This window comes from Panthera onca, chromosome X (genome assembly GCF_046562875.1).
Source record: "Panthera onca isolate mPanOnc1 chromosome X, mPanOnc1 haplotype 2, whole genome shotgun sequence".
NCBI classification, from domain to species: Eukaryota; Metazoa; Chordata; class Mammalia; order Carnivora; family Felidae; genus Panthera; species Panthera onca.
In genome coordinates this window covers 74,349,676-74,374,289 of record NC_138357.1, presented here as the reverse complement: position 1 = coordinate 74,374,289, position 24,614 = coordinate 74,349,676, and the positions used below count along the sequence as shown (strand labels likewise).

Here is a 24,614-nt window from a genome sequence, read left to right as displayed (position 1 = left end):
ATGAAGCAACAGAAAGACAAATGAAGAAACTGATCCCATTCACAATTGCACCAAGAAGCATAAAGTACCTAGGAATAAATCTAACCAAAGATGTAAAAGATCTGTATGCTGAAAACTATAGAAAGCTTATGCAGGTAATTGAAGAAGATATAAAGAAATGGAAAGACATTCCCTGCTCATGGATTGGAAGAATAAATATTGTCAAAATGTCAATACTACCCAAAGCTATCTACACATTCAATGCAATCCCAATCAAAATTGCACCAGCATTCTTCTCGAAACTAGAACAAGCAATCCTAAAATTCATATGGAACCACAAAAGGCCCCGAATAGCCAAAGTAATTTTGAAGAAGAAGACCAAAGCAGGAGGCATCACAATCCCAGACTTTAGCCTCTACTACAAAGCTGTCATCATCAAGACAGCATGGTATTGGCATAAAAACAGACACATAGACCAATGGAATAGAATAGAAACCCCAGAACTAGACCCACAAACGTATGGCCAACTCATCTTTGACAAAGCAGGAAAGAACATCCAATGGAAAAAAGACAGTCTCTTTAACAAATGGTGCTGGGAGAACTGGACAGCAACATGCAGAAGGTTGAAACTAGACCACTTTCTCACACCATTCACAAAAATAAACTCAAAATGGATAAAGGACCTGAATGTGAGACAGGAAACCATCAAAACCTTAGAGGAGAAAGCAGGAAAAGACCTCTCTGACCTCAGCCGTAGCAATCTCTTACTCGGCACATCCCCAAAGGCAAGGGAATTAAAAGCAAAAGTGAATTACTGGGACCTTATGAAGATAAAAAGCTTCTGCACAGCAAAGGAAACAACCAACAAAACGAAAAGGCAACCAACGGAATGGGAAAAGATATTTGCAAATGACACATCGGACAAAGGGCTAGTATCCAAAATCTATAAAGAGCTCATCAAACTCCACACCCGAAAAACAAATAACCCAGTGAAGAAATGGGCAGAAAACATGAATAGACACTTCTCTAAAGAAGACATCCGGATGGCCAACAGGCACATGAAAAGATGTTCAACGTCGCTCCTTATCAGGGAAATACAAATCAAAACCACACTCAGATACCACCTCATGCCAGTCAGAGTGGCCAAAATGAAGAAATCAGGAGACTATAGATGCTGGAGAGGATGTGGAGAAACAGGAACCCTCTTGCACTGTTGGTGGGAATGCAAATTGGTGCAGCCGCTCTGGAAAGCAGTGTGGAGGTTCCTCAGAAAATTAAAAATAGACCTACCCTATGACCCAGCAATAGCACTGCTAGGAATTTATCCAAGGGATACAGGAGTACTGATGCATAGGGGCACCTGTACCCCAATGTTTATAGCGGCACTCTCAACAATAGCCAAATTATGGAAAGAGCCTAAATGTCCATCAACTGATGAATGGATAAAGAAATTGTGGTTTATATACACAATGGAATACTACGTGGCAATGAGAAAAAATGAAATATGGCCTTTTGTAGCAACGTGGATGGAACTGGAGAGTGTGATGCTAAGTGAAATAAGCCATACAGAGAAAGACAGATACCATATGGTTTCACTCTTATGTGGATCCTGAGAAACATAACAGAAACCCATGGGGGAGGGGAAGGAAAAAAAAAAAAAAAAAGAGGTTAGAGTGGGAGAGAGCCAAAGCATTAGAGACTGTTAAAAACTGAGAACAAACTGAGGGTTGATGGGGGTTGGGAGGGAGGGCAGGGTGGGAGGGAGGGCAGGGTGGGTGATGGGTATTGAGGAGGGCACTTTTTGGGATGAGCACTGGGTGTTGTATGGAAACCAATTTGACAGTAAATTTCATATATTAAAAAATAAAAAAAAATTAAAAAAAAAAAAAAAAAAAAAAAAAAAAAAGACCGGATAATTAAAAAAAAAACAAAACTGAGAACAAACTGAGGGTTGATGGGGGGTGGGAGGGAGGGCAGGGTGGGAGGGAGGGCAGGGTGGGTGATGGGTATTGAGGAGGGCACCTTTTGGGATGAGCACTGGGTGTTGTATGGAAACCAATTTGACAGTAAATTTCATATATTAAAAAATAAAAAAAATAAAAAAAAAAATAAAAAAAAAAAAAAAGAAAAAGTAACCCTCATGTATTATTGGTGGGATGCAAAATGGAGCAGCCACTGTGGAAAGCAGCATGAAGGTTCCTAAAAAAATTAAAAATAGAATTACCACATGACCCTGTAATTCTACTACTGGGTATTTAGGCAAAGAAAATGATAACACTAATTCAAAGAGATACATGCACCCCTATCATAGTTGCAGTATTATTTTCAATAGCTAAGATAAGGAAGAAACCTAAGTATTCATTGACAGATGAATGGATAAGGAAGACGTGGATTTTGGTATAATATGCAGCCATGAAAAAGGATTATATCTTGCCCTTTGTGACAATATGGATAGCTCTGGAGGGTATTGTGCTAAGTGAAATAAGTCAAACTGAGATAAATTAATACCATATAATTTTAGTCATATGTGTAATCTAAGAAACAAAACATGAGTAAACAAAAAGAATAAGACCTATAAATAAAGAGAACAAACTGATGGTTTTCAAAGTAAAGGAGGGTGAGAAGGATGGACAAATTGGGTGAAGGGGAGTTGAAGAGATAGAATTCTACTTATGGAATGAATAAGTCACAGGAATAAAAGGCAGAGCATAAGGAATATAGTCAGTGATACTATAACAGTGTTGTATGGTAAAATTTTATTTTCTCAAACTTACATGTTATTGTTTACATAAAAAGTATTTATATATTAAATTATTTATTCTAAAGTCCAAAAAACAAATGAACAACAACAACAAAAAAGTCACATAGTTAGTGAGTGGAGGAGCTAGTTTGGGAACTCAAGGCTCCTCAGTCCCAGGCAAATGGTTTTAACTGTAAGACTACTATTATAGTGGTTCCCTGCTGAGGCAGGGTATTAAGGAAAACCTTGTAATAGGAAGATACCAATGTTACCAAGGCATATCTGGCAGCAGAAGGTAGGAACAGGCTTTTTGAACATACCTCTTGTAACTGAGATTCTTTCTTCTTGGAAGACAGATGTAAGTGCCGATCCAGCAAAGAATAAAATCTTTCACCATCCTTTTCAAATTTCTTTTTCCGTTCCTAGATGTGGGAGAGAAAGCACAGATTAAGATGTCTATAGTTTTTAATTCACTCTGCTCAGAACTGAGAATGAAGGATGCAGTGTCACATTCTCCATATTTCTAGTCTCTGGAAAAAACAAATAAATAGAAAATTTACTTTTGCATTGGTCTCAGCAGTTTCGATTACCTCAAATATAACCCTAAACCATTCCACCTAAACACAGGGCAGTTCCTATTGGTACAGTTGATGGCCCTGGGAGCTGCTGCTCAGAAAATGGCACTTAAAATGGCTCTGTACAGTTGTTACTTTTTCTTCCTTCTAATATCTTTCTTTTTTTATGTGCATTAACTACTCATTCATTTTTTAAAAATAGAAATAAGGAACAATGGCGAACTAAATATATGCCTTTAAAAGTCATATACAATGCATTTAGACAGCTTAATAAGCAAAACATTTCCAAGGCAATAGGAACCTTGGACTGCTTCTATAAGTTATGAATTCTTTGGTATTGTTTAAGTATTTTACTACTGCATGTTAAAAGATGATGTTTAAAATGAGGAAACAATCCTGGAAAGTGTGGCTTGGAAAGCAAGAGTCAAAAACTTTACAGGAGGATGCTCCTGGGTGGCTCAGTAAGTTAAGTGCCCAACTCTTGATTTCGGCTCAGGTCGTGATCTCATGGTGTCATGAGGTCAAGCCCTGTGACAGACTCTTCAGTGCTGGACATGGAGCCTGATTAAGATTCTCTCTCCCTCTCTCTCTGCCCCTCCTCTGCTCGCATTCTAGTCCTCTTTATCTCTCTCTCTCAAAATAAAAGTATGAAATTTAATTAAGCTCTCTGCCTCAATAAAACTTAATTAAGCTCTCTGCCTCAGCACAACTGGAAGTCACACAGCACCAAAGGAGCACTAACAATGTCCATTTGTCACATACTAATATTGACACTCTGCAATCCTCTGAACATCATGCTGGGAAATTCATGGAAACAGCTTGTACTGTGTCATGGTAAATCCAAATTCACTGAGCATCTACAGGGTGTCAGTTACTAGAAGAGGCACAGCAAGGGACACACAGGAAAAATAGAAAAAAAAATCCATTATTGATTTCTAGAGGCAATCTGTTCTTGGGCAAGAAGCTTAGACCGTTTGTGACCTCTGACCTGTAAGAAACATGCTTTTTTCCAAAGGTAAAGAAGCAGAGAGGAAGCTAACATTAACTGAGGCTTACAACAGTCCAGGAAGTATGCTATATACTTATAATCCATTATTTCATTTCGTCTTCACAACCCTGAGTAGTAGATATTGGAAAGGAACTTAAGGATCAAAAAGAAGAATTAACTTATTCAAAGTCATATAATATACAGATCTACTTGATTTATTACATACAGTCTAATAAGGCCCAGATGATCATGAGAGGAATTGCACTCAGGAGGCCTGTAAATAACCAGGAAACCTTGTGAATAAAACTCAAGTAGGTCTACAGCCCTAGTCCAAACTCAGATACCAAAACACAATAGAAATATTCACACAAAACATATAGGTAGGACAAACTGTACCTCCAGCTGGTAAGTCTATTTAAAGTAGCAATTGTTTGAAGAGAGCATTAGATCCAGAAAAAGTCAGTGACTTCTCCAGGAAAAGATAAAGTTCTGTTGGTCATTTACCCCTCCAATTCCATTTTTGAAATAAAAACTATGAAATATAATTCATATATCATAAAATTTACCCTTTTAAAGTAGACAATTCAGTGGTTTTTAATATATTTACAAAGCTGTATATCCATCATTGCTGTTTAATTCCAGATTATTTCCGTCACCTAAGAGAAATCCTATACCTGTTAGCAGTCATTTCCCCCTTCTCCCAAATCTGCCCCCCGAGAAGCCACAATTTTTTTTGTCTCTATGGATTTGTATATTCTATAGATTTCATATAACTGGAAGCATGCAATATGTGACCATTTGTGACTGTCTTCTTACACTTAGCATAATGTTTTCAAGGTTTATCCATGTTGTAACATGCATCAGTACTTCATTCTTTTCGTGGCTGTATAATGTTTGACTGTATGGATACACCACATTTTCTCTATAAATTCATCAGTTGATGGACATTTGAGTTACTTCCATTTCCTTGACTGTTATGAATAGTGCTGCTGTGAACATTTATGTACAAAATTTTCTGCAGTCATGTTTTCAACTCTTTTGGGAATACACACACACACACACACACACACACACACACACACCACACATATATATGCAGTGGACTTGCTGAGTGATATGGCAACTCTATGTTTAACTTGCTCAGAAACTGCCAAACTGTTTTCCAAAGCAGTTGTATCATTTTACATTGCCAACAGCAATGAGTGAGAGTTATAATTTCTACACATCCTCACCAACACTTACTTATCTTTTTGATTATAAACAACCTTGTGGGTGTTAATTTGCATTCACTGTGGTTTGACTTGCACCTCTCAAATGATTAATGATGTTTTTTCATGTATCTGTTGGCCCTTTGTGTATATATGTATATATATTTTTGAGTTAAAAAATTTATTGTATAATTCTGAATACTAGCTATGCTGTATTTTCTCCCATTCCTTGGATTGTTTTGGCACTGTGTTGATAGTGTCCTTTGAAGCATGAACATTTTTAATTCTGTGAAGTCTAATCAGTCTATTTCCTTTGATTTCTTGTGTTTTTGCTGTCATATCTCAGAAACTGTTGCCTGATATAAGGTCATGAAGATTTATACCTATGTTTTCTTCCAAGAGCTTTATATTTTTTGGTTTTTATTTTTGAATATGGTGTAATATAGGGCTCCAACTTCATTCTTCTTCATATGGATGTCCAGTAGTCCAAGAACCATTTGTTCTTTCCCTATTGAATTGTTTTGGCATTCTCACAAAATATCGATTAGCTATAAATGTATAAATTTATTTCTGGACTCTCAATTCTATTATATTAATCTATATGTCTGTCTTCTTCATGTCAGCACCACACTCTCTTGATTATTATAGCTTTGAAGTAAATTATGAAATTAAAGATTATGAGTCTTTTTTTCAATATTTCTTTTTCTATCTTGGTCTTCTATGTGGACTTTAGGATCACCTCATCAATCTGTTGAAAATGGCCAGCTGAAATTTTGGTACAGATGGCACTAAATCTGTAGATCAATTCTGTGACTATTATCATCAATAATATGAAGTCTTATAATTCATGTACATAAGATGTGTTTCCATTTATCCTTCTATTTATTTAGATCTTCTTTAACTTGTTCCATTAATGTTTTGTACTTTTCAATGTACAAGTGTTGGACTTTTTTTTTTCTAATTTACACCTAAGGAGTTCCTGGATGGCTCAGTCAGAGGAGCAAGTGACTCTTGATCTCAGGGTCATGAGTTCAGGCCCCATGTTGGGGGTAGAGATTACTTAAATAAATAAAATGCTTTTAAAATTTAAACCTAAGTGCTTTAATCTTTTGATGCTATTATAAAAGGGAATTTCTTAATTTAATCTTGGGACACCTGAGTGGCTGAGTTGGTTCAGCATCTGACTCTTGATTTTGGCTCAGGTCACGACCTCATGGTTCGTGAGATCAAGCCCCATGTCACGTTCTGTGCTAAAAATGTGGAGCCTGATTGGGATTCTACCTCTCCCTCTCTCTCTCTCTCTGCCCCTCTTTTCCTCTCTCTCTCTCTCCTTCTCTCTCTCTCTCTCTCTCAAAATAAACAATTAAATATTAAAAAAAAGAAATACAATTTATCAACAGCCATTATACCATGGCTCAAGTCCAAGCCAATGCCTACCATAGGTTATTCCATAGATAACATGAACTAAGTAATTCATGAGCATAGGTAGGATCCAACCCTTAAATACGCATTAACTAGATACGGGTTAGCTGTTTTCAGCATAGCCAGAAAGCAGTATAATGTGTTCCCTATAATCTCCTCAACCAGAAAATAGCTATTTGATTTCCCACATATTAGCCTTCCTCTCACCTCTCTTGACTTGTGGAGTCTTGAGTAATCCTCTTTGCCATCCTTAGCTTTGCTGGACAAAGCTGAAAGCCCAACCCACAACTTATGATCCCAACATGATAAGCTGAACCCACACAGAATCAGACACTGAATAGAGAAAATAGACCCAGGAAACTTTCCTGCAGCATTACACTCATAATGCCCAAGTGATCACTTAAAAAGCATTCATGTGTAAGACTTTTAAAACTTCATTTATTCACATGATCATTTAGTTCCATGCAGTAAATTAAGAAATGCAGCTATCCCCTGTCACCTTTCTTCTATTTCCCCTTCTCCAGAAATAAACTTTTTCATCTCTAAGCCAATTATTCTAGTATTTGCTTTAACATTTCTAATATCTCAAAATAAAGGTTTACATTGCTATTACTAATTCTTAAGTTTTGTGCATTATCTATTAACTTCCAAAAAAAGATGAGGATTTAGCCCTTTCCTCTCCTTGTCTCATTATCACCACCATCTCTTTTGTCCCCCAACCCAAACCCATGTCCTGATACTCCTATTAAACTTATATTGCAATTTTGCTTTGATTCATATTCAATAATTAAATTATTATGACCATCTAAATATTACTTATAGATTAAACATGTAATACAATATTGTTAATGTTATTTTCCTGTACAACTAGATAACTATCAAATCATCTTAAATACCTTAGAAATTGATATAAAGATGGGCAGAACAAACTCCACAATTAAAAACAGAGAAGAGGCCACATGAAAGAAGGTAGAAAGAATGGAGATGTGGTTTGGGACAGAAACAGATCATAGCTGCTGCAGTCCAAGAGAAGGGTGAGAAACAGACTAGCAAATAAGGAAGTTCACAGGAAAAATGTATCCCTATAGCAATAGGCTTAGAAAACAAGAGGGGCCAAATTTCTTGCATTCTTACAACCAGCGAACCTTGAAGCCTGGAGCTTTAAAAGTTGGTAGGCTTGTCTGTGATAGAGCCCGGAAGGCATTGTTCTTCTCATGGAGAGAAGACAAGAAAACAACATAGGGATAAACAGCATGAAAACAGCAATCTGAAGACTTTGGGGCACACAGTGGGGGAGGTTATTTGTTCATCTTGGAGCACACCACAGAGAGACAGCATTCCAAGAGAGAACCGTCTGGGAACAAAGGAACTGGCCAGTGCCATTTCCATGCCTTGCACCTCAGCATAGGCACAGGGCCATATGCAGGAACCAGTGCAGCACCAATACTCCCTACCTCACATGCTTACACCAAGCTCCCAAACTCTGGTGGAACCACTGTTCCCAGTGATGCTTACCTCAGTCCCAATGTTTTGGGGACCTGCCCCCTGGAGGGTGGCCCAAATTCCTGCTCAAACCATGTCTTCCAACACGGGAGTTTAGCAGAGCTTCAGTTCCATGAGTGGGGGTGACAGGTCTCATTTCACAATCAGAGCAGAGCACACCTAGTTAAAATGTACTACATTCAGGCCAGGGACTACATACTGCATGCATCAGGCAAAGAAAGTCCCTGCATACAACTGGCCTGAAGAATAAAGCAGGCAGAACAAAACAGCAGAACACACGGAGAAAATATTAAAGACACTCCTGGAAATGCCAGGCCCTAGGGAACAGGGGACACTACACAGTAGGGCACTACAGGACTTCTTCATAAGGCCACTAACCTCAAGAATAAAGATGTAGCTCACTTTCCTAACACAAAGAAACAGGCACAGAGACATAGAAAAAAGAGAAGACAGAGAAATTTATCCCAAATGAAAGAGGAAAAGGCCATGACTAGAAATATAAAAGAAAAAAAAAGAAATGTAAAAAAAAGTTATAAATAACATATATTATAGATAATTTAAAGTAAAGATCATAAGAATAATCACTGTACTTAAGGAAAGAGTGGAAAACATGACTGATACTCTTAAAACATGGATAAGAAATAACATAGCAGAGATAAAGGCTTACTAAACAAAATGAGAAACATGACTGATAGAATGAAAACCAGGCTGAAAGAAGCAGAGCAATGACATAATGACCTAGAAGACAGAATAATGGAAGGCAATTAAGCCTAACAAAAGAGAGAAAACAGAATTATGCAAAATGAGAAGAGACTTAAGGAACTCAGTGACTCCAGTAAATGTAAAAACATTTATATTACTGAGGTACCAGAAGAAAATGAGATACAAAAGGGGGCAGCATATTTATTTGAAGAAATAATAGCTGAAAACCTTCCTAATCTGGGGAAAGAAACAGACATCCAGATTTAGGAGGCACAGAGAACTGCCATCAAAATCAACAAAAGCAGATCCACATCAAGAAATATTCTAATTAAATTATAATAGTGATAAAGAACAAATTTTTGAAAGCAGCAAGACAAAAGAAGACAGTAACTTACAAGGAAAACCCTATAAGGCTATCATCAGCTTATTTTTCAGCAGAAACTTTCTAAGTCAGAAGGGAATGGCATGATATATTCAAAGTGCTAAATGGGAAAAATCTGCAGCCAAGAATACTCTGTCCAGTAAAGATATCATCCAGAAGATAAGGAAACATAAAGTCTCCCAAACAAACAAAAACTAAAGGAGTTCATGGTCACTACACCAATTCTGCAATAAATATTAAAGGTAACTCCTTGAATGGAAGGGAGGCCAAAACTGATAGTATAAAGATAGGAAACACAAAAGCAGTAAAAATGACTTTCTATTTTTAAAAAGTTCAAGGAAATCACAAAACAAAAGGATGTAATATGATAACATATACCTAAAATGTGGGGAGGGGAGGAGTAAAGAATAGGTTTAAACTTAACTGACCATCAACATAATATAATTGCTATATGAAGAAGAGCTTATAAACAAACCTAATGGTAACCATATATCAAAATCGACTGATACATATGCAAAGAATAAGGAGAAATAAATCTAAATATAAAACTAAGGAAAATCAGCAAATCATAAATGAAAGATAATAAAGGATTAGAGGAAAGCTTTAGAAACAAGCACAAAATAATAAAATGACAATAAATGCACATCGATCAATAATTCCTTTGAATGTAAATGGACTTAAATGCTCGAACAAAAGACACAGGTGACAGCATGGATTAAAAAAAGAGAGACCCATCCATATGCTGCCCTCAAGAGACTCACTTTAGACCTAAAGATGCCATCAAAGTGAATTGAGGGGATGGAGAAACATCCATCATGCAAATGGAAGTCAAAAGAAAGCCAGGGTGGCAAGAATTGTAACAGACAAAATAGACTCTAAAACAAAGACTATAAAGGAGGAGTTAAGATAGTTGAGAAGTAGGGGGATCCTGGGCTTTGCTCATCCCTCAAACACAGCTGTATTGAGGTCAGATCACTTGGAACACCCAGGATATCTATCTGTGGAGTGGCAGAAGGATCTCCACAGTTGGAGGGAGACAGTGTGGCAGGTGCAAGGTGCATGAAGTGAATTAGGGGAGAAAAAAATGGCAGTGCCATGGAGGGGAGGCAATGCTTTCTCTGGAGAGACAAAAGGGACAGAAAGAGAGAGGGATTGATAAAGTGGGGCATCAAGTTCACACAAGAGGAAAACCTCTTGAGACCAGGGACAGGGGCATGAGAAGTATTGAGTGTTGTGGCTTTTCTTTGTTTATATGTTTCTTTGTTTGAAAGCAGCATTTGGAGCTCAAACTCTGAGGCTATGGAAGTATGCAACTTTCTCTAAAGTGGAGCTGGAGCACAAGCTGGGGAGGAGGGAGATGACCCCACATTGCATAACAGCATGTAGGGATCTCCATGGCGCATAGAGAGAGAATATTCCCCTTCCTGGAGTGCTTTTCAAAGAGGGTATATTACCTCCCCAAGGACAAAACACCCTATAGGCAACAGAAAAAAGGCCTTTCATCAGTAGATGGCATAAGTGCACCCAAAAGGAATATAACCTTTGCTGCTATCAGTGGCATTACGCTTTAGATTCCTTAAATTCCACAGACTGCACAGGTATGGGACTGTTTTTCAGGGCAAAGGATTACAGACACAACATGGAGAGGCTCTACTCCAGAGTAGGGGTGGGCGTGGATCCCAGTAGTGCCAGGTCCTTTAAGACTTTGGGTTTGGAATCCAAGCTGCATGCCAAAGAAAAAATGCAGGAGAGTTGTGGCACACAGAGAAGTGACTGCCCTCAATGTTCTGTGAAGCCGTCTGAACAGAGGAGGGGGGTCAGTGAGTTCCCCCATCTGGGGAAGAGAGATTGGAGTGGTGCCATTTTCCATCCAACAACACTGTAGGACTTTGGAGAGCAACATAGCAGCCCCCCAGGGGAGGCTGGAGGCACTTACACCAAACCCCACCATCTGTGCCTGGCAACTATTTATTTAGTGGAGCAGGACTGATTTTAAGCCAATGCAGCAAACTCCTTCTTCAGAAGACCAGCACAGGCAGCACCAAGCACATACCAAATGTACTGAAAATCTAGTGCTTCAAAATGACACCTGCAGTTCTGGTGGAAATAGGACTAGGCTTACTTTTTTTCTTTCTTTTTTAAAAATTTTTTTCTTTCAGAATCAAGCTCATATTCCCTTTTTTGTTTTTCATTTTCTTTTCGCTGTGTTTGGAGCAGACTTTTTTATTCTTTTTCTTTTGTCTTTTCTTCCTTTTTCTTCCTACCTTTTTCTTTGGAATCAGCCTTGTACTTTTTTTGAGTCTCTGTTTGGTTTTTATTGTTCCATTTTCTTTTCTCTTTTTGGGTATCAGGGTTCTCCCCCATTTTTTGACAAACAAATCAAAGCACACCTAATTAAAGGTCCCAACACTAACCACTGCAAGCAAGGAGGAGCTCAGCAGATACTGACCAGTGAGAAAAAGCAGCCAAAATGCAACAGCACAGTACACACAGCATACACTAGAAACAGCTCCTCAAATGAAAGGCCCTAGACAGTGTATAAACCCTTTATAATGTAGAAGTACAATCAGGTGTAGGAAACAATACAAGCTTTTAAAATACACAAAATACAGAAACTTATTCAAAATGACAAGATGGAGGAATTCTCCCCAAAAAGAAAGATCAAGAAGAAATCACCACTAGGGACTTGCTCAAAACAGGCAAGCAATATATCTGAACAAAAATTTGGAACAACAATCATAATACTATTACCTCTACTTGAAATAAGCATGGAAGACACCAGAGAAGCCCTTGCTACAGAGATCAAAGACGTAAAAACTATTCAGGCTAAAATAAAAAAAATGGTATACTGAGATGCAAAACTGACTGGATACAGTGATAACAAGGATTGAAGAAGCAAAGTAGAGAATAAGAGAGAATTCTGAAAGCAGCTAGGGACAAAAGGTCCTCAATCTAGAAGACTAGACACATAGGGTTGGCAACAGACCTGTCCACTGAAACTTGGCAGGCCAGAAGCAAGTGGCAGGAAATATTCAAACTACTGAAGTGGAAAAATATGCAGCCAGGAATTCCTTATCCAGCAAGGCTGTCATTCAGAATAGAAGAGATACTTTCCCATAAAAACAAAACCTAAAGGAGTTTGTGACCACTAAACGGGCCCTGCAAGAAATTTTAAGGGGAAAGCTTTGAGTGGAGAGAAAAAAAAAAAAAAAAAAAAAAAAAGAAGACCAAAGTAACAAAGACAGCAAAGGACCAGAGAACATCATGATAAACACCGACTTTGCAGGTAATGCAATGGCACTAAATTCATACCTTTCAATAATTACTCTGAATGTAAATACACTAAATTCTCCAATTGAAACACATAGGGTATCAGAATGGATAAAACAAAATAAGATCCTTCTATATACTGCCTACAAGAGACTCATTTTAGACCGAAAGACACGTGCAGATTGAAAGTGAGGGGACAGAGAACCATCTATCATGCTAATGGACATCAAAAGAAAGACAGCATAGCCATACTTACATCAGACAAACTAGATTTAGAAAAAAGACTGCAACAAGAAATGAAGAAGGGCATGGTATAATAACTAAGGTGTCTATCCATCAAAAAGACAAAAAAATTGTAAATATTTATGCCCCCAATGTGACACCCCAAATATATAAATCAATTAATAACAAACATAAAGAAATTAATTGACAATAAAACCATAACAGTGGGAGACTTTAACACCTCACTTACTTCAATAGACAGATCATCTAAGCAGATAATCAACAAGGAAACAATAGCTTTGAATGACACGCTGGACCTGAAGTTCTTAACAGATATATTCCATTTTATCCTCAAGCAGCAGAATACACATCTTTCTCGAGTGTACATGGAACATTCTCCAGAACAGATCACATATTGGGTAACAAATCAGCTCTCAACAGATACAAAAAGAAAGATCATATGATTCATATTTTCAAAACCCAATATTATGAAACTTGAAATCAACCAGAAGAAAAAAAATTGGAAAGCTCTCAAATACATGGAGGTTAAAAAACATCCAACTAAAAAAAGAATGGGTTAACCAGGAAATTGTGGAAGGTAAAGAAACAAAACAAAACAAAAACAAACAAACAAACAAAAAAAACCAAGGAAGCAAAATGAAAACATGACAGTCCAAACTTTTCGGGATGCAGCAAAGACAGTCTTAAGAGGAAAGTACATTGCAATTCAAGTGCAGGCTCTGTGGTGCAATGGGTAGCACACTGGACATCTAATGTGAGTACACTGCAATTCAGGTGTGTCTCAAAAAGGAAGAACGGTCTCAAATACACAATGTAACCTTGCACCTAAAGGAACTAGAAAAGGAACAGCAAATAACACCTAAAGCCTGAAGAAGATAAATAATAAGATTAGAAAATAAATAAATAATATATATAAAAAACGCCACAGTAGAATGGATCAATGAAACTAAATGCTTGTTCTTTGAAAGAATAACAAAATTGATAATACCCTTGCCAGACCTATCAAAAATAAAAGAGAAGGGACCCAAATAATAAAATCACAAGTGAAAAAGGAAAGATCACAACCAACAACACAGAAATACAAATAATTATAAGAGAACACTATGAAAGATTATGGGCCAACAAACTATACAACCTGGAGGAAATGGACACATTTCTAGAAATTCATGCACTACCAAACCTGAATCAGGAAGAAATAGAAAATTTGAACAGACCCATAACCAGCAAAGAAATTGAACCATTTATCAAAAATCTCCCAACCAACAAGAGTCTTGGACGAGATGGCTTTCCAGGGGAATTCTATCAAACATTTAAAATAGAGTTAATATCTATTCTTCTTAAATGGTTTCAAAAAATAGAAATGGAAGGAAAGCTTCCAAATGCATTCTGTGAAGGCAGCATTACCTTGATTCTAAAACCCAAGAAAGACCCCACTAAAGAGGACAATTACAGGTCAATATCCCTGATGGACATGGATGCAAAAATTTTCAACAAAATACTAGCAAATCGAAGTCAACAGTACACTAAACGAATTATTCATGATGATCAAGTGAGACTTCCTGGACTACAGGGCTAGTTAAATATTTGCAAATGAATCAATGTGAGTCACCACATTAATAAAAAGATAAGAACCATATGATCCTGTCAATAGATATAGAAAAAGCATTTGACAAAATACAGCATCCTTTCTTGATAAAAACCCTCAAAAAGGTAGGGATAGAAGGAACATAACCCAATACCATAAAGGCTCTATATGAAAGACCCATAGCTAATATCATCATCAATGAGGAAAAACTGGGTGGGGGTTCCTCTTAAGATCAGAAATACAACAGAGTTGTCCACTCTCACCACTGTTGTTCAACATAGTACTGAAAGTCTTAGCCTTAGCAATTAGCAAACAATTAAAAAGGCATCGAAATGTGTAAGGAAAACCTCAAACTTACACTCTTTGAAGATTACATTAAACTACATGGAAAACCCAAGACTCCACCAAAAAACTGCTAGAATTGATAAATTCATCAAAGTCACAAGATATAAAATCAATGTTGAGAAATCAACTGCATGTCTATACAATAGTAACTATAGGATATGTGATGTAGGGGCAGCTTTTTCCAGGAACAAAAGTGGGGGTGGGTGCCTTTTTTCTTTTCTTTTTTTTTTTTTTTTTTTACTTTCCTTCTACCTAGCTGGCCCAGCATTAGAAAGCACAATTTCTGAAAATTTCCATCTATTTTGTTAGCATCACTTACCCTGCCCCAAAATTCTCCTGGAAACCCAACACACTCAACCTGCCTTCCCTGGCAGATGCACCTCCAAAGCTGCACCTGCTGTACCACATCCTGTGGGCAAGTTTGGCTGGAACTGGCAATCCCTGAAAAGTTGCTCCTGACTCACCAAATCAGGCAGGTGGCCACAACCAAACCTGGGGTCCCCTCAAAGTGCCTCTCATACTGCCACACCAATAGGTGGACTTGGCCACAAAAAAACACTCCTGCAAAGAAGCTCCTGTTTTATCATACCACATGAGTGGCCTCCACTTGGAACCACGCCAACCCAAACCATTCCCATCATTTGGGGTGGGGCAACCCCACCCACCAGCATGCCTGCAACAGTCCTGGCCAGGCCATGCAGCTAGCTGCACCAGAGGGCTAACCCCACCCAAAATATGACATCAGCATCTACAGCCAGGGCTCTCAGCTAGCCTCATTGGAAGCCAACCCCACCCACCAACGCAACCATAGGCATAGTAGGAATTGCAGCCAGCCAGTTTGGGGGCCAGTCCTACACATCAGCACATCTACACTAAACATAATCCAACCACAAGAGAAAAGTGCATGAAGCCAAGAAAGGGAGCACCTCTGGAATTCCTGGTTCTTGTGACTGGAGGAAATTATATTTCTGTACTCCTCAGGACATGTTGTAAATATGCTCACTCCTTAAAGACTGGGAGATATAGTTGAACTACTTAATTCATAGAAACAAACATAGAGTCAGGAAAAATGGGGAGACAGAATAATATGTTCCAAACAAAAGAACAAGACAAAACCTCAGAAAAAGAACTAAACGAAACAAGGATTAGCAATGAACCTGATAAAGAGGTCAAAATAATGGTCACACAGTTGTGAAGGGAACTCTAGAGAAGAAAGAATAAACAGTGAGAACTTCAACAAAGAGGAAGAAATTATATAAGAAAAAAAAGCAAATCAGAGCTGAAGAGCACAATAATTGAAATGAAAAAAATATACATAGTTAACAGAATCTATAGCAGATTAGATGATGCAAAACAATACATCAGTAATCTGGAAGACAGGTTAGTAGAAGTCACCCAAATAGAATAGCAAAAAAAAAAAAAAAAAAAAAAATTACAATAATGAGAATAGTTTAAGGGATCTCTGAGACAACTCTAAGTATAATGACATTTGCTTTCAGGGGTCTAAAAAGCAGAAGAGAGAAAAAAGTGGGGAAGAAAGCATATTAGAAGAAATAGCTGCTGAAAATTTACCTAATCTGTAGAAGGAAACTGACGTCCAGGTACAGGAATACAGAGAGCCCCAAACAAGATGAAGCCAAAGAGGTCCACATTAAGACACATTATAACTCCAATGTCAAAATTTAAAAAGAGAATCTCAAAAGCAGCAAAAAATTAACTAGTTATGTATAAGAGAACCCCCATAAGACCATCAGCTAATCTTCCAGCAGAAATTTTGCAGGACAGAAGGGAATGGCAGTGATAGATTTGAAGTGGAGAAAGCGGGGCACCTGGGTAGATCAGTCTCATGTGCACTGTGTCAGGCTCTGTGCTGACAGCATGGAGACTGCCTGGTATTTTCTCTTTCTCTCTCTGCCCCTCCCTCTCTCATGCTCACTCTTGCTCTCTCAAAATAAATAAACAACAAAAAAAAGTGGAGAAATGACAAAAAAAAAAAAAAAACGTACAACCAAGAATATTCTACCCAGAAAGTTTGTCAGTTTAAATTCAAGGAAAACTAGTTTCCTAGACAAACAACAGTTGTTAAAGGACTTCAACAACTTTAAACCAGCCTTACAAGAAATATTAAAAAAAAGACTTCTTTGAGTGGAAAAGAAAGGCTATTACTGGAAGTAATAAAATTATGGAAAAAAATCTCACTTATAAAAGCAAACATGCAGGAAATGACAGCCACTCACTTATAAGCTACTATGAAGGTTAAAATACAGAAGTAGAAAAATTAACTGTATCTACGATAATTAGTTCCCAGGTATTCAAAATAAAGATTTAAAATATGGTTTCAAAAACAAAGTCTGGGATGGGAGGAAGGCAGTAAAACTTGGGTGCTTTTAGAATGCATTTAAACTTAAGCAACCATCAACATAAAATAGACTATTGTATACATAGATTGTTATAAATAAACGTCATGGTATCCAAAACCCAAAAATCTATAATACACACACACACACAGAAAGGAATACAAACACAACATTAAAATTTTTAATAACAAAGGAAGAGAACAAGAAAGGAACATAGAACCACAAAAACATCCAGAAAACACTTAACGAAATGGCAATAAGTACATACTGATTAATAATTATTTTAAATACAAATGGATTAAATATTCCAACCAAAAGACACAGGGTGGCTGAATGGATAAAAAAACAAGACCCATTTATAGGCTGCCTATAAGAGACTCACTTCAGACCTAAAGACACACAGACTGAAACTGAAGGGATGAAAAAAGGTCTTCCATGCAAATGCATACAAAATGAAAGCTGGTGTAGTTATACTCATATCAGAGAAAAACACACTTTAAAACATACTGAAATTTGAATAAAAATGAAGGGCACTACATAGTGATAAATGGGTCAATTTAGCAAGATCTAACATTTATAAATACATATGCACCCCCAAATGGGCAGTAAATATATAGAGAGAATATTAACATACCTAAAGGGAGAGATTCAGAGCAATACAATAATAATGAGGGATTTTAACATCTCACTTAAATCAATGCATAGGTCATCCAGATAGAACATCAATAAGGAAACATCGGTATTAAATAACACATTAGACCAGATGGACTAGCAGATGTATACAAAGAATTCCATCCAAAAACAACAGTATACACATTCTTTTGAAGTGCACACAGAGAGAGAGAGGGAAGATGGCGGTGTAGAAGGACTCTGGGCTCACCGCGCGTCCTGCCGATCACTTAGATTCCACCTACACCTGCCTAAAGAACCCAGAAAACCGCCAGAGGATTAGCAGAACGGAGTCTCTGGAGCCAAGTGCAGACAAGAGGCCCACGGAAGAGGGTAGGAAGGGCAGCGAAGCGGTGCGCACTCCACGGACTGGCGGGAGGGAGCCGGGGCGGAGGGGCGGCCTGCTGGCCAAGCAGAGCCCCCGAGTCTGGCTGGCAAAAGCAGAGGGGCCGGACAGAGTGTGTTCCGACAGAAAGCGCGACTTAGCGTCTGGGAGGTCATAAGTTAACAGCTCTGCTCAGAAAGCGGGAAGGCTGGAGGACAAAGGGAGGGAGAGTTGCTGAGCCCCCGGATGACAGAGCTCAGCTTGGCAGGGAACAAAGGCACTCGCCAGCACCATCTCCCCCGCCCATCCCCCAGCCAAAATCCCAAAGGGAACCAGTTCCTGCCAGGGAACTTGCTCGCTCCGCGCAAACACCCAACTCTGGGCTTCTGCGGAGCCAAACCTCCGGCAGCGGATCTGACTCCCTCCTGCTGCCACAGGGCCCCTCCTGAAGTGGATCACCTAAGGAGAAGCGAGCTAAGCCTGCCCCTCCACCCCCCGTGCACCTTGCCTACCCACCCCAGCTAATACGCCAGATCCCCAGCACCACAAGCCTGGCAGTGTGCAAGTAGCCCAGATGGCCACACCACCCCACAGTGAATCCCGCCCCTAGGAGAGGGGAAGAGAAGGCACACACCAGTCTGACTGTGGCCCCAGCGGTGGGCTGGGGGCAGACATCAGGTTGGACTGTGGCCCTGCCCACCAACTCCAGTTATACACCACAGCACAGGGGAAGTGCCCTGCAGGTCCTCACCACTCCAGGGACTATCCAAAATGACCAAACGGAAGAATTCCCCTCAGAAGAATCTCCAGGAAATAACAACAGCTAATGAACTGATCAAAAAGGATTTAAATAATATAACAGAAAGTGAATTTAGAATAATAGTCATAAAATTAATCGCTGGGCTTGAAAACAGTATACAGGACAGCAGAGACTCTCTTGCTACAGAGATCAAGGGACTAAGGAACAGTCACGAGGAGCTGAAAAGCGCTTTAAACGAAATGCAAAACAAAATGGAAACGATGACGGCTCGGATTGAAGAGGCAGAGGAGAGAATAGGTGAACTAGAAGATAAAGTTATGGAAAAAGAGGAAGCTGAGAGAAAGAGACATAAAAAAATCCAGGAGTATGAGGGGCAAATTAGAGAACTAAGTGATACACTAAAAAGAAATAATATATGCATAATTGGTATCCCAGAGGAGGAAGAGAGAGGGAAAGGTGCTGAAGGGGTACTTGAAATTATAGCTGAGAACTTCCCTGAACTGGGGAAGGAAAAAGGCATTGAAATCCAAGAGGCACAGAGAACTCCCTTCAGACGTAACTTGAATCGATCTTCTGCATGACATATCATAGTGAAACTGGCAAAATACAAGGATAAAGAGAAAATTCTGAAAGCAGCAAGGGATAAACGTGCCCTCACATATAAAGGGAGACCTATAAGACTCGTGACTGATCTCTCCTTTGAAACTTGGCAGGCCAGAAAGGATTGGCACGAGATCTTCAGTGTGCTAAGCAGAAAAAATATGCAGCCGAGAATCCTTAATCCAACAAGTCTGTCATTTAGAATAGAAGGAGAGGGGCGCCTGGGTGGCGTAGTCGGTTAAGCGTCCGACTTCAGCCAGGTCACGATCTCGCGGTCCGTGAGTTCGAGCCCCGCGTCAGGCTCTGGGCTGATGGCTCGGAGCCTGGAGCCTGTTTCCGATTCTGTGTCTCCCTCTCTCTCTGCCCCTCCCCTGTTCATGCTCTGTCTCTCTCTGTCCCAAAAATAAAAAACGTTGAAAAAAAAATTAAAAAAAAAAAAAATAGAATAGAAGGAGAGATAAAGTTCTTCCCAAACAAACAAAAACTGAAGGAATTTGTCACCACGAAACCAGCCCTACAAGAGATCCTAAGGGGGATCCTGTGAGACAAAGTACCAGAGACATCACTACAAGCATAAAACATACAGACATCACAATGACTCTAAACCCGTGTCTTTCTATAATAACACTGAATGTAAATGGATTAAATGCGCCAACCAAAAGACATAGGGTATCAGAATGGATAAAAAACCAAGACCCATCTATTTGCTGTCTACAAGAGACTCATTTTAGATCTGAGGACACCTTTAGATTGAGAGTGAGGGGATGGAGAACTATTTATCATGCTACTGGAAGCCAAAAGAAAGCTGGAGTAGCCATACTTCTATCAGACAAACTAGACTTTAAATTAAAGGCTGTAACAAGAGATGAAGAAGGGCATTATATAATAATTACAGGGTCTATCCATCAGGAAGAGCTAACAATTATAAATGTCTATGCGCCGAATACCGGAGCCCCCAAATATATAAAACAATTACAAACATAAGCAACCTTATTGATAAGAATGTGTTAATTGCAGGGGACTTTAACACCCCACTTACAGAAATGGATAGATCATCTAGACACACAGTCAATAAAGAAACAAGGGCCCTGAATGATACATTGGATCAGATGGACTTGACAGATATATTTAGAACTCTGCATCCCAAAGCAACAGAATATACTTTCTTCTCGAGTGCACATGGAACATTCTCCAAGATAGATCATATACTGGGTCACAAAACAGCCCTTCATAAGTATACAACAATTGAAATTATACCATGCATACTTTCAGACCACAATGCTATGAAGCTTGAAATCAACCACAGGAAAAAGTCTGGAAAACCTCCAAAAGCGTGGAGGTTAAAGAACACCCTACTATCGAATGAGTGGGTCAACCAGGCAATTAGAGAAGAAATTAAAAAATATATGGAAACAAACGAAAATGAAAATACAACAATCCAAATGCTTTGGGACGCAGCGAAGGCAGTCCTGAGAGGAAAATACATTGCAATCCAGGCTTATCTCAAGAAACAAGAAAAATCCCAAATACAAAATCTAACAGCACACCTAAAGGAAATAGAAGCAGAACAGCAAAGGCATCCTAAACCCAGCAGAAGAGAAATAATAAAGATCAGAGCAGAAATAAACAATATAGAATCTAAAAAAACTGTAGAGCAGATCAACGAAACCAAGAGTTGGTTTTTTTGAAAAAATAAACAAAATTGAAGTGCACATAGAACATTCTCCAGGATAGATCACATGTCAGGGCACAAAACAAGTTTCAATTTAAGAATATTGCAATCATATCAAGCAACTTTTATAACCATAATGGCATCATACCAGAAATTAATTACAAGGAAAAAACTGAAAGAAAAAACACGTGAAGGATAGACAACATGATACTAAACAATTGACCAATGAAGAAATTTTCAAAATACCTTGAGGCAAATGAAAATGAAAACGCAAAATTACAAAATCTAAGGGATACAACAAAAGCACGCCAAGAGGGAAGTTCATAGTGATAAAAGTCTCTTTCAAGGAACAAGAAAAATCTCAAATAATCTAACCTTACACCTAAAAGAACTAAAAAATGAAAAATAAACGAAGCCCAAAGTTAGCAGAAGGAAGGAAATAATAAAGCACAGAGTGAAAATAAATCAAATAGAATCTAAAAACACAACATAGAAGACCCATGGAACTAAAAGCTGGTTCATTAAAAAGATAAATGAAACTTATAGCTGGAATAATCAAGAAAAAAAGAAAGAGGACTCAAATAAATAAAACTAGAAATGAAAGAAGTTACAACTGACACCACAGAAATGCAAAAAATTACAGATACTAGTAGGAAAAATTATATACCAACAAACTGGACATCCTAGAAAAAAATGAATACATTCCTAGAAATATACATCTTCTAAGATGGACTCAAGAAGACATAGAAAATCTGAACGGTCTTATTACTAGCAGTGAAATTGAATTAGTCATAAAAAAAAAAACTCCCAAAAAACAAAAGTCAAGAACCAGATGTCTTCACAGGTGAATTTTACCAAACATTTAATTAAGAGTCAATATTCTTCTCAGACTAAAAATAATAAAATTGAAAAGTCAAGAATGCTTTCAAACTTATTCTATGGTGCCAACATTACCTTGACAACAAAACCAGATAGAGATGATAAAAAAAATTTAGAAACAAATTCCCTGATAAACATAGATGCAAATAATATTGAATAAAATATTAGAAAACTGAATTTAACAACACATTACAATGATCATATACTATGACCAAGTGGGATTTATTTCCAGGATGCAAGGGTGGTTCAATATCTGCAAACTAATCAAGGTGATGCAAAACATTAAAAAAATGAAGGTTAAAAATCATGTTGTCATCTCAATAGATGTAGAAAAAGCAATTGACAAAATTCAACATCTATTTATAATTAAAAACTTTTAACAAAGTGGCTCTAGAGGTATCACATCTCAACATAGTAAAGGTCATATATTACAAAGCCATAGCTAACATTGTATGCAATTTTAGAAAGTTGAAAAATTTTCCTCTATGATCAGGACCAAAACAAGGGTGATGTTCTCACCAGTTTTATTAAATATAGTATTGTAAGTTATATCCACAGCAATTAGACAAGAAAAAGAAATAAAAGGCATCAAGACTGAAAAGAAGCAAAACTCACTATTTGCAGATGGTATGATATTATATATAGAAAACCCTAAAGACTCTACAAAAAAAATATTAGAATAAATGAATTGAGTAAAGTTGAAAGATACAAAATTAATATACAGAAACCTGTTGCATTTCTATATACCAAAAATGAGTTAGCAGAAAACAATCCCATTTACAATTGCCTAAAAAAGAAACAGGAATAAATTTAACCAAGGAGGTGAAAGACCTATACCCTTAAAAGTATAAGGCACTGATAAAAGAAAGATATACTGTGGTCATGGATTGGAGGGATTAATATTGTTAAAATGTCCATACTACCTAAGGCAATCTACACATTTAATGCAATCCCTATTAAAATACACAAAGCATTTTTCACAGAACTAGAATAAACCTAAAACTTGTATAAAATCACACAAGATCCCAAATATCCAAAAATCTTAAAAAAGAAAGACGAAACTGGAGGTATCACAATCCTACATTTCCAGATATACTACAAAGCTATAGTAATCAAAACACTACAGTACTGGCACAAAACCAGGTATACAGATCATGGAACACAAAAATAAATCTGCACTTATATGGTCAATTAATCTATGGCAAAGGAGACAAAAATTTACAATAAGGAAAAGACTGTCTCGTCATAAAATGGTGTGGAGGACTACATGCAAAAACAAACAAAAAAAGAAACTGGACTACTTTCTTACACCATATACAAAAATAAACTCAAAATGATTAAATAAATATGAGACCCCAAACCATAAAATTATAAGGAAAACATAGATAGTATATTCTTAGGTATCAGTCATAGCAATGTGTGTTTTTGGATCTGTCTCCTCAGATCAGGGTAATAAAAGCAGAAATAAACTATTGTGACTACAACAAACTAAAAAGCTTTCACATAGTGAAGGAACTGTCTACAAACAAAAAGCAACCTACTGAATAGAAGAGGGTATTTGTAAATCAGATATCTGATATAAAGGGCTAATATTCAAAATAAAGAATTCATAAAACTCTACCTAAAAAATAATCTGATTTAAAAGTGGGAAGTGGGCATAGACATTTTTCCAAATAAGAAATACAGGTGGTCAAAAGACACATAAAAAGATGCTCAACATCACTAATCATCAGGGAAATGCAAATCAAAACCACAATGACATATCACTTCACACCAGTCAGAATGGCCATTAATCAAAAAGAATTGAAATAACAAGTGCTGGCAAGGATGTAGAGGAAGAGGAACACTTGTGCACAGTTGACGGGTGCAGCCATTGTGGAAAACATTATGGATTTTCCTCAAAAAATAAAAAATAGAACTGCAGTATGATCCAGCAACTCTTAGTATTTATCCAAAGAAAATAAAAACATTAATTCAAAAACATACGTGTAGCCCTTTCTACATTACAGCATTATGTACAGTAGCCAAGATATAGAAGCAACCCGTGTCTATTGATAAATGAGTGGATAACAAAGAAGTTTTACACACACACACACACACACACACACGCACACACACACACACAGGAATATTACTCAGCCATAAGAAGAACAAAATATTAGCATTTGTGACAACATAATGTGCCTGGATGGTATTATGCTAAGTAAAGGAAGCCAGATACAGAAAGACAAACACTGTATGAATTCACTTATATGTGGAATCTGAAAAATAAAACAAATATAAACAAAACAAACAAACCAGAAACAGACTCATAAACACAAAGAACTGGTGATTTCCAGAGGGGAGGTGTTAGGGGAATGGGTGAAATAGGTGAAGGGTATTAAGAAGTACAAAACTTCACTTACAAAAT

At 37.7% G+C, this 24,614-nt stretch overlaps 1 protein-coding gene across 8 annotated transcripts in view; it reads right to left on the bottom strand.

The window, feature by feature from the left end:
- OPHN1 (oligophrenin 1) overlaps positions 1-24,614 on the bottom strand; it is a 600,363-nt gene that overhangs the window by 279,084 nt on the left and 296,665 nt on the right. For all 8 annotated transcript variants that reach the window (XR_014136815.1, XM_081793552.1, XM_081793555.1 and 5 more), the window contains one exon: positions 3,040-3,141. Coding sequence is in view for 7 of the 8 variants with exons in the window: in XM_081793552.1 (XP_081649678.1) it covers positions 3,040-3,141 (102 nt within the window). In the remaining variant the exon portion in view is untranslated. The remainder of the gene's footprint in view (positions 1-3,039; positions 3,142-24,614) is intronic.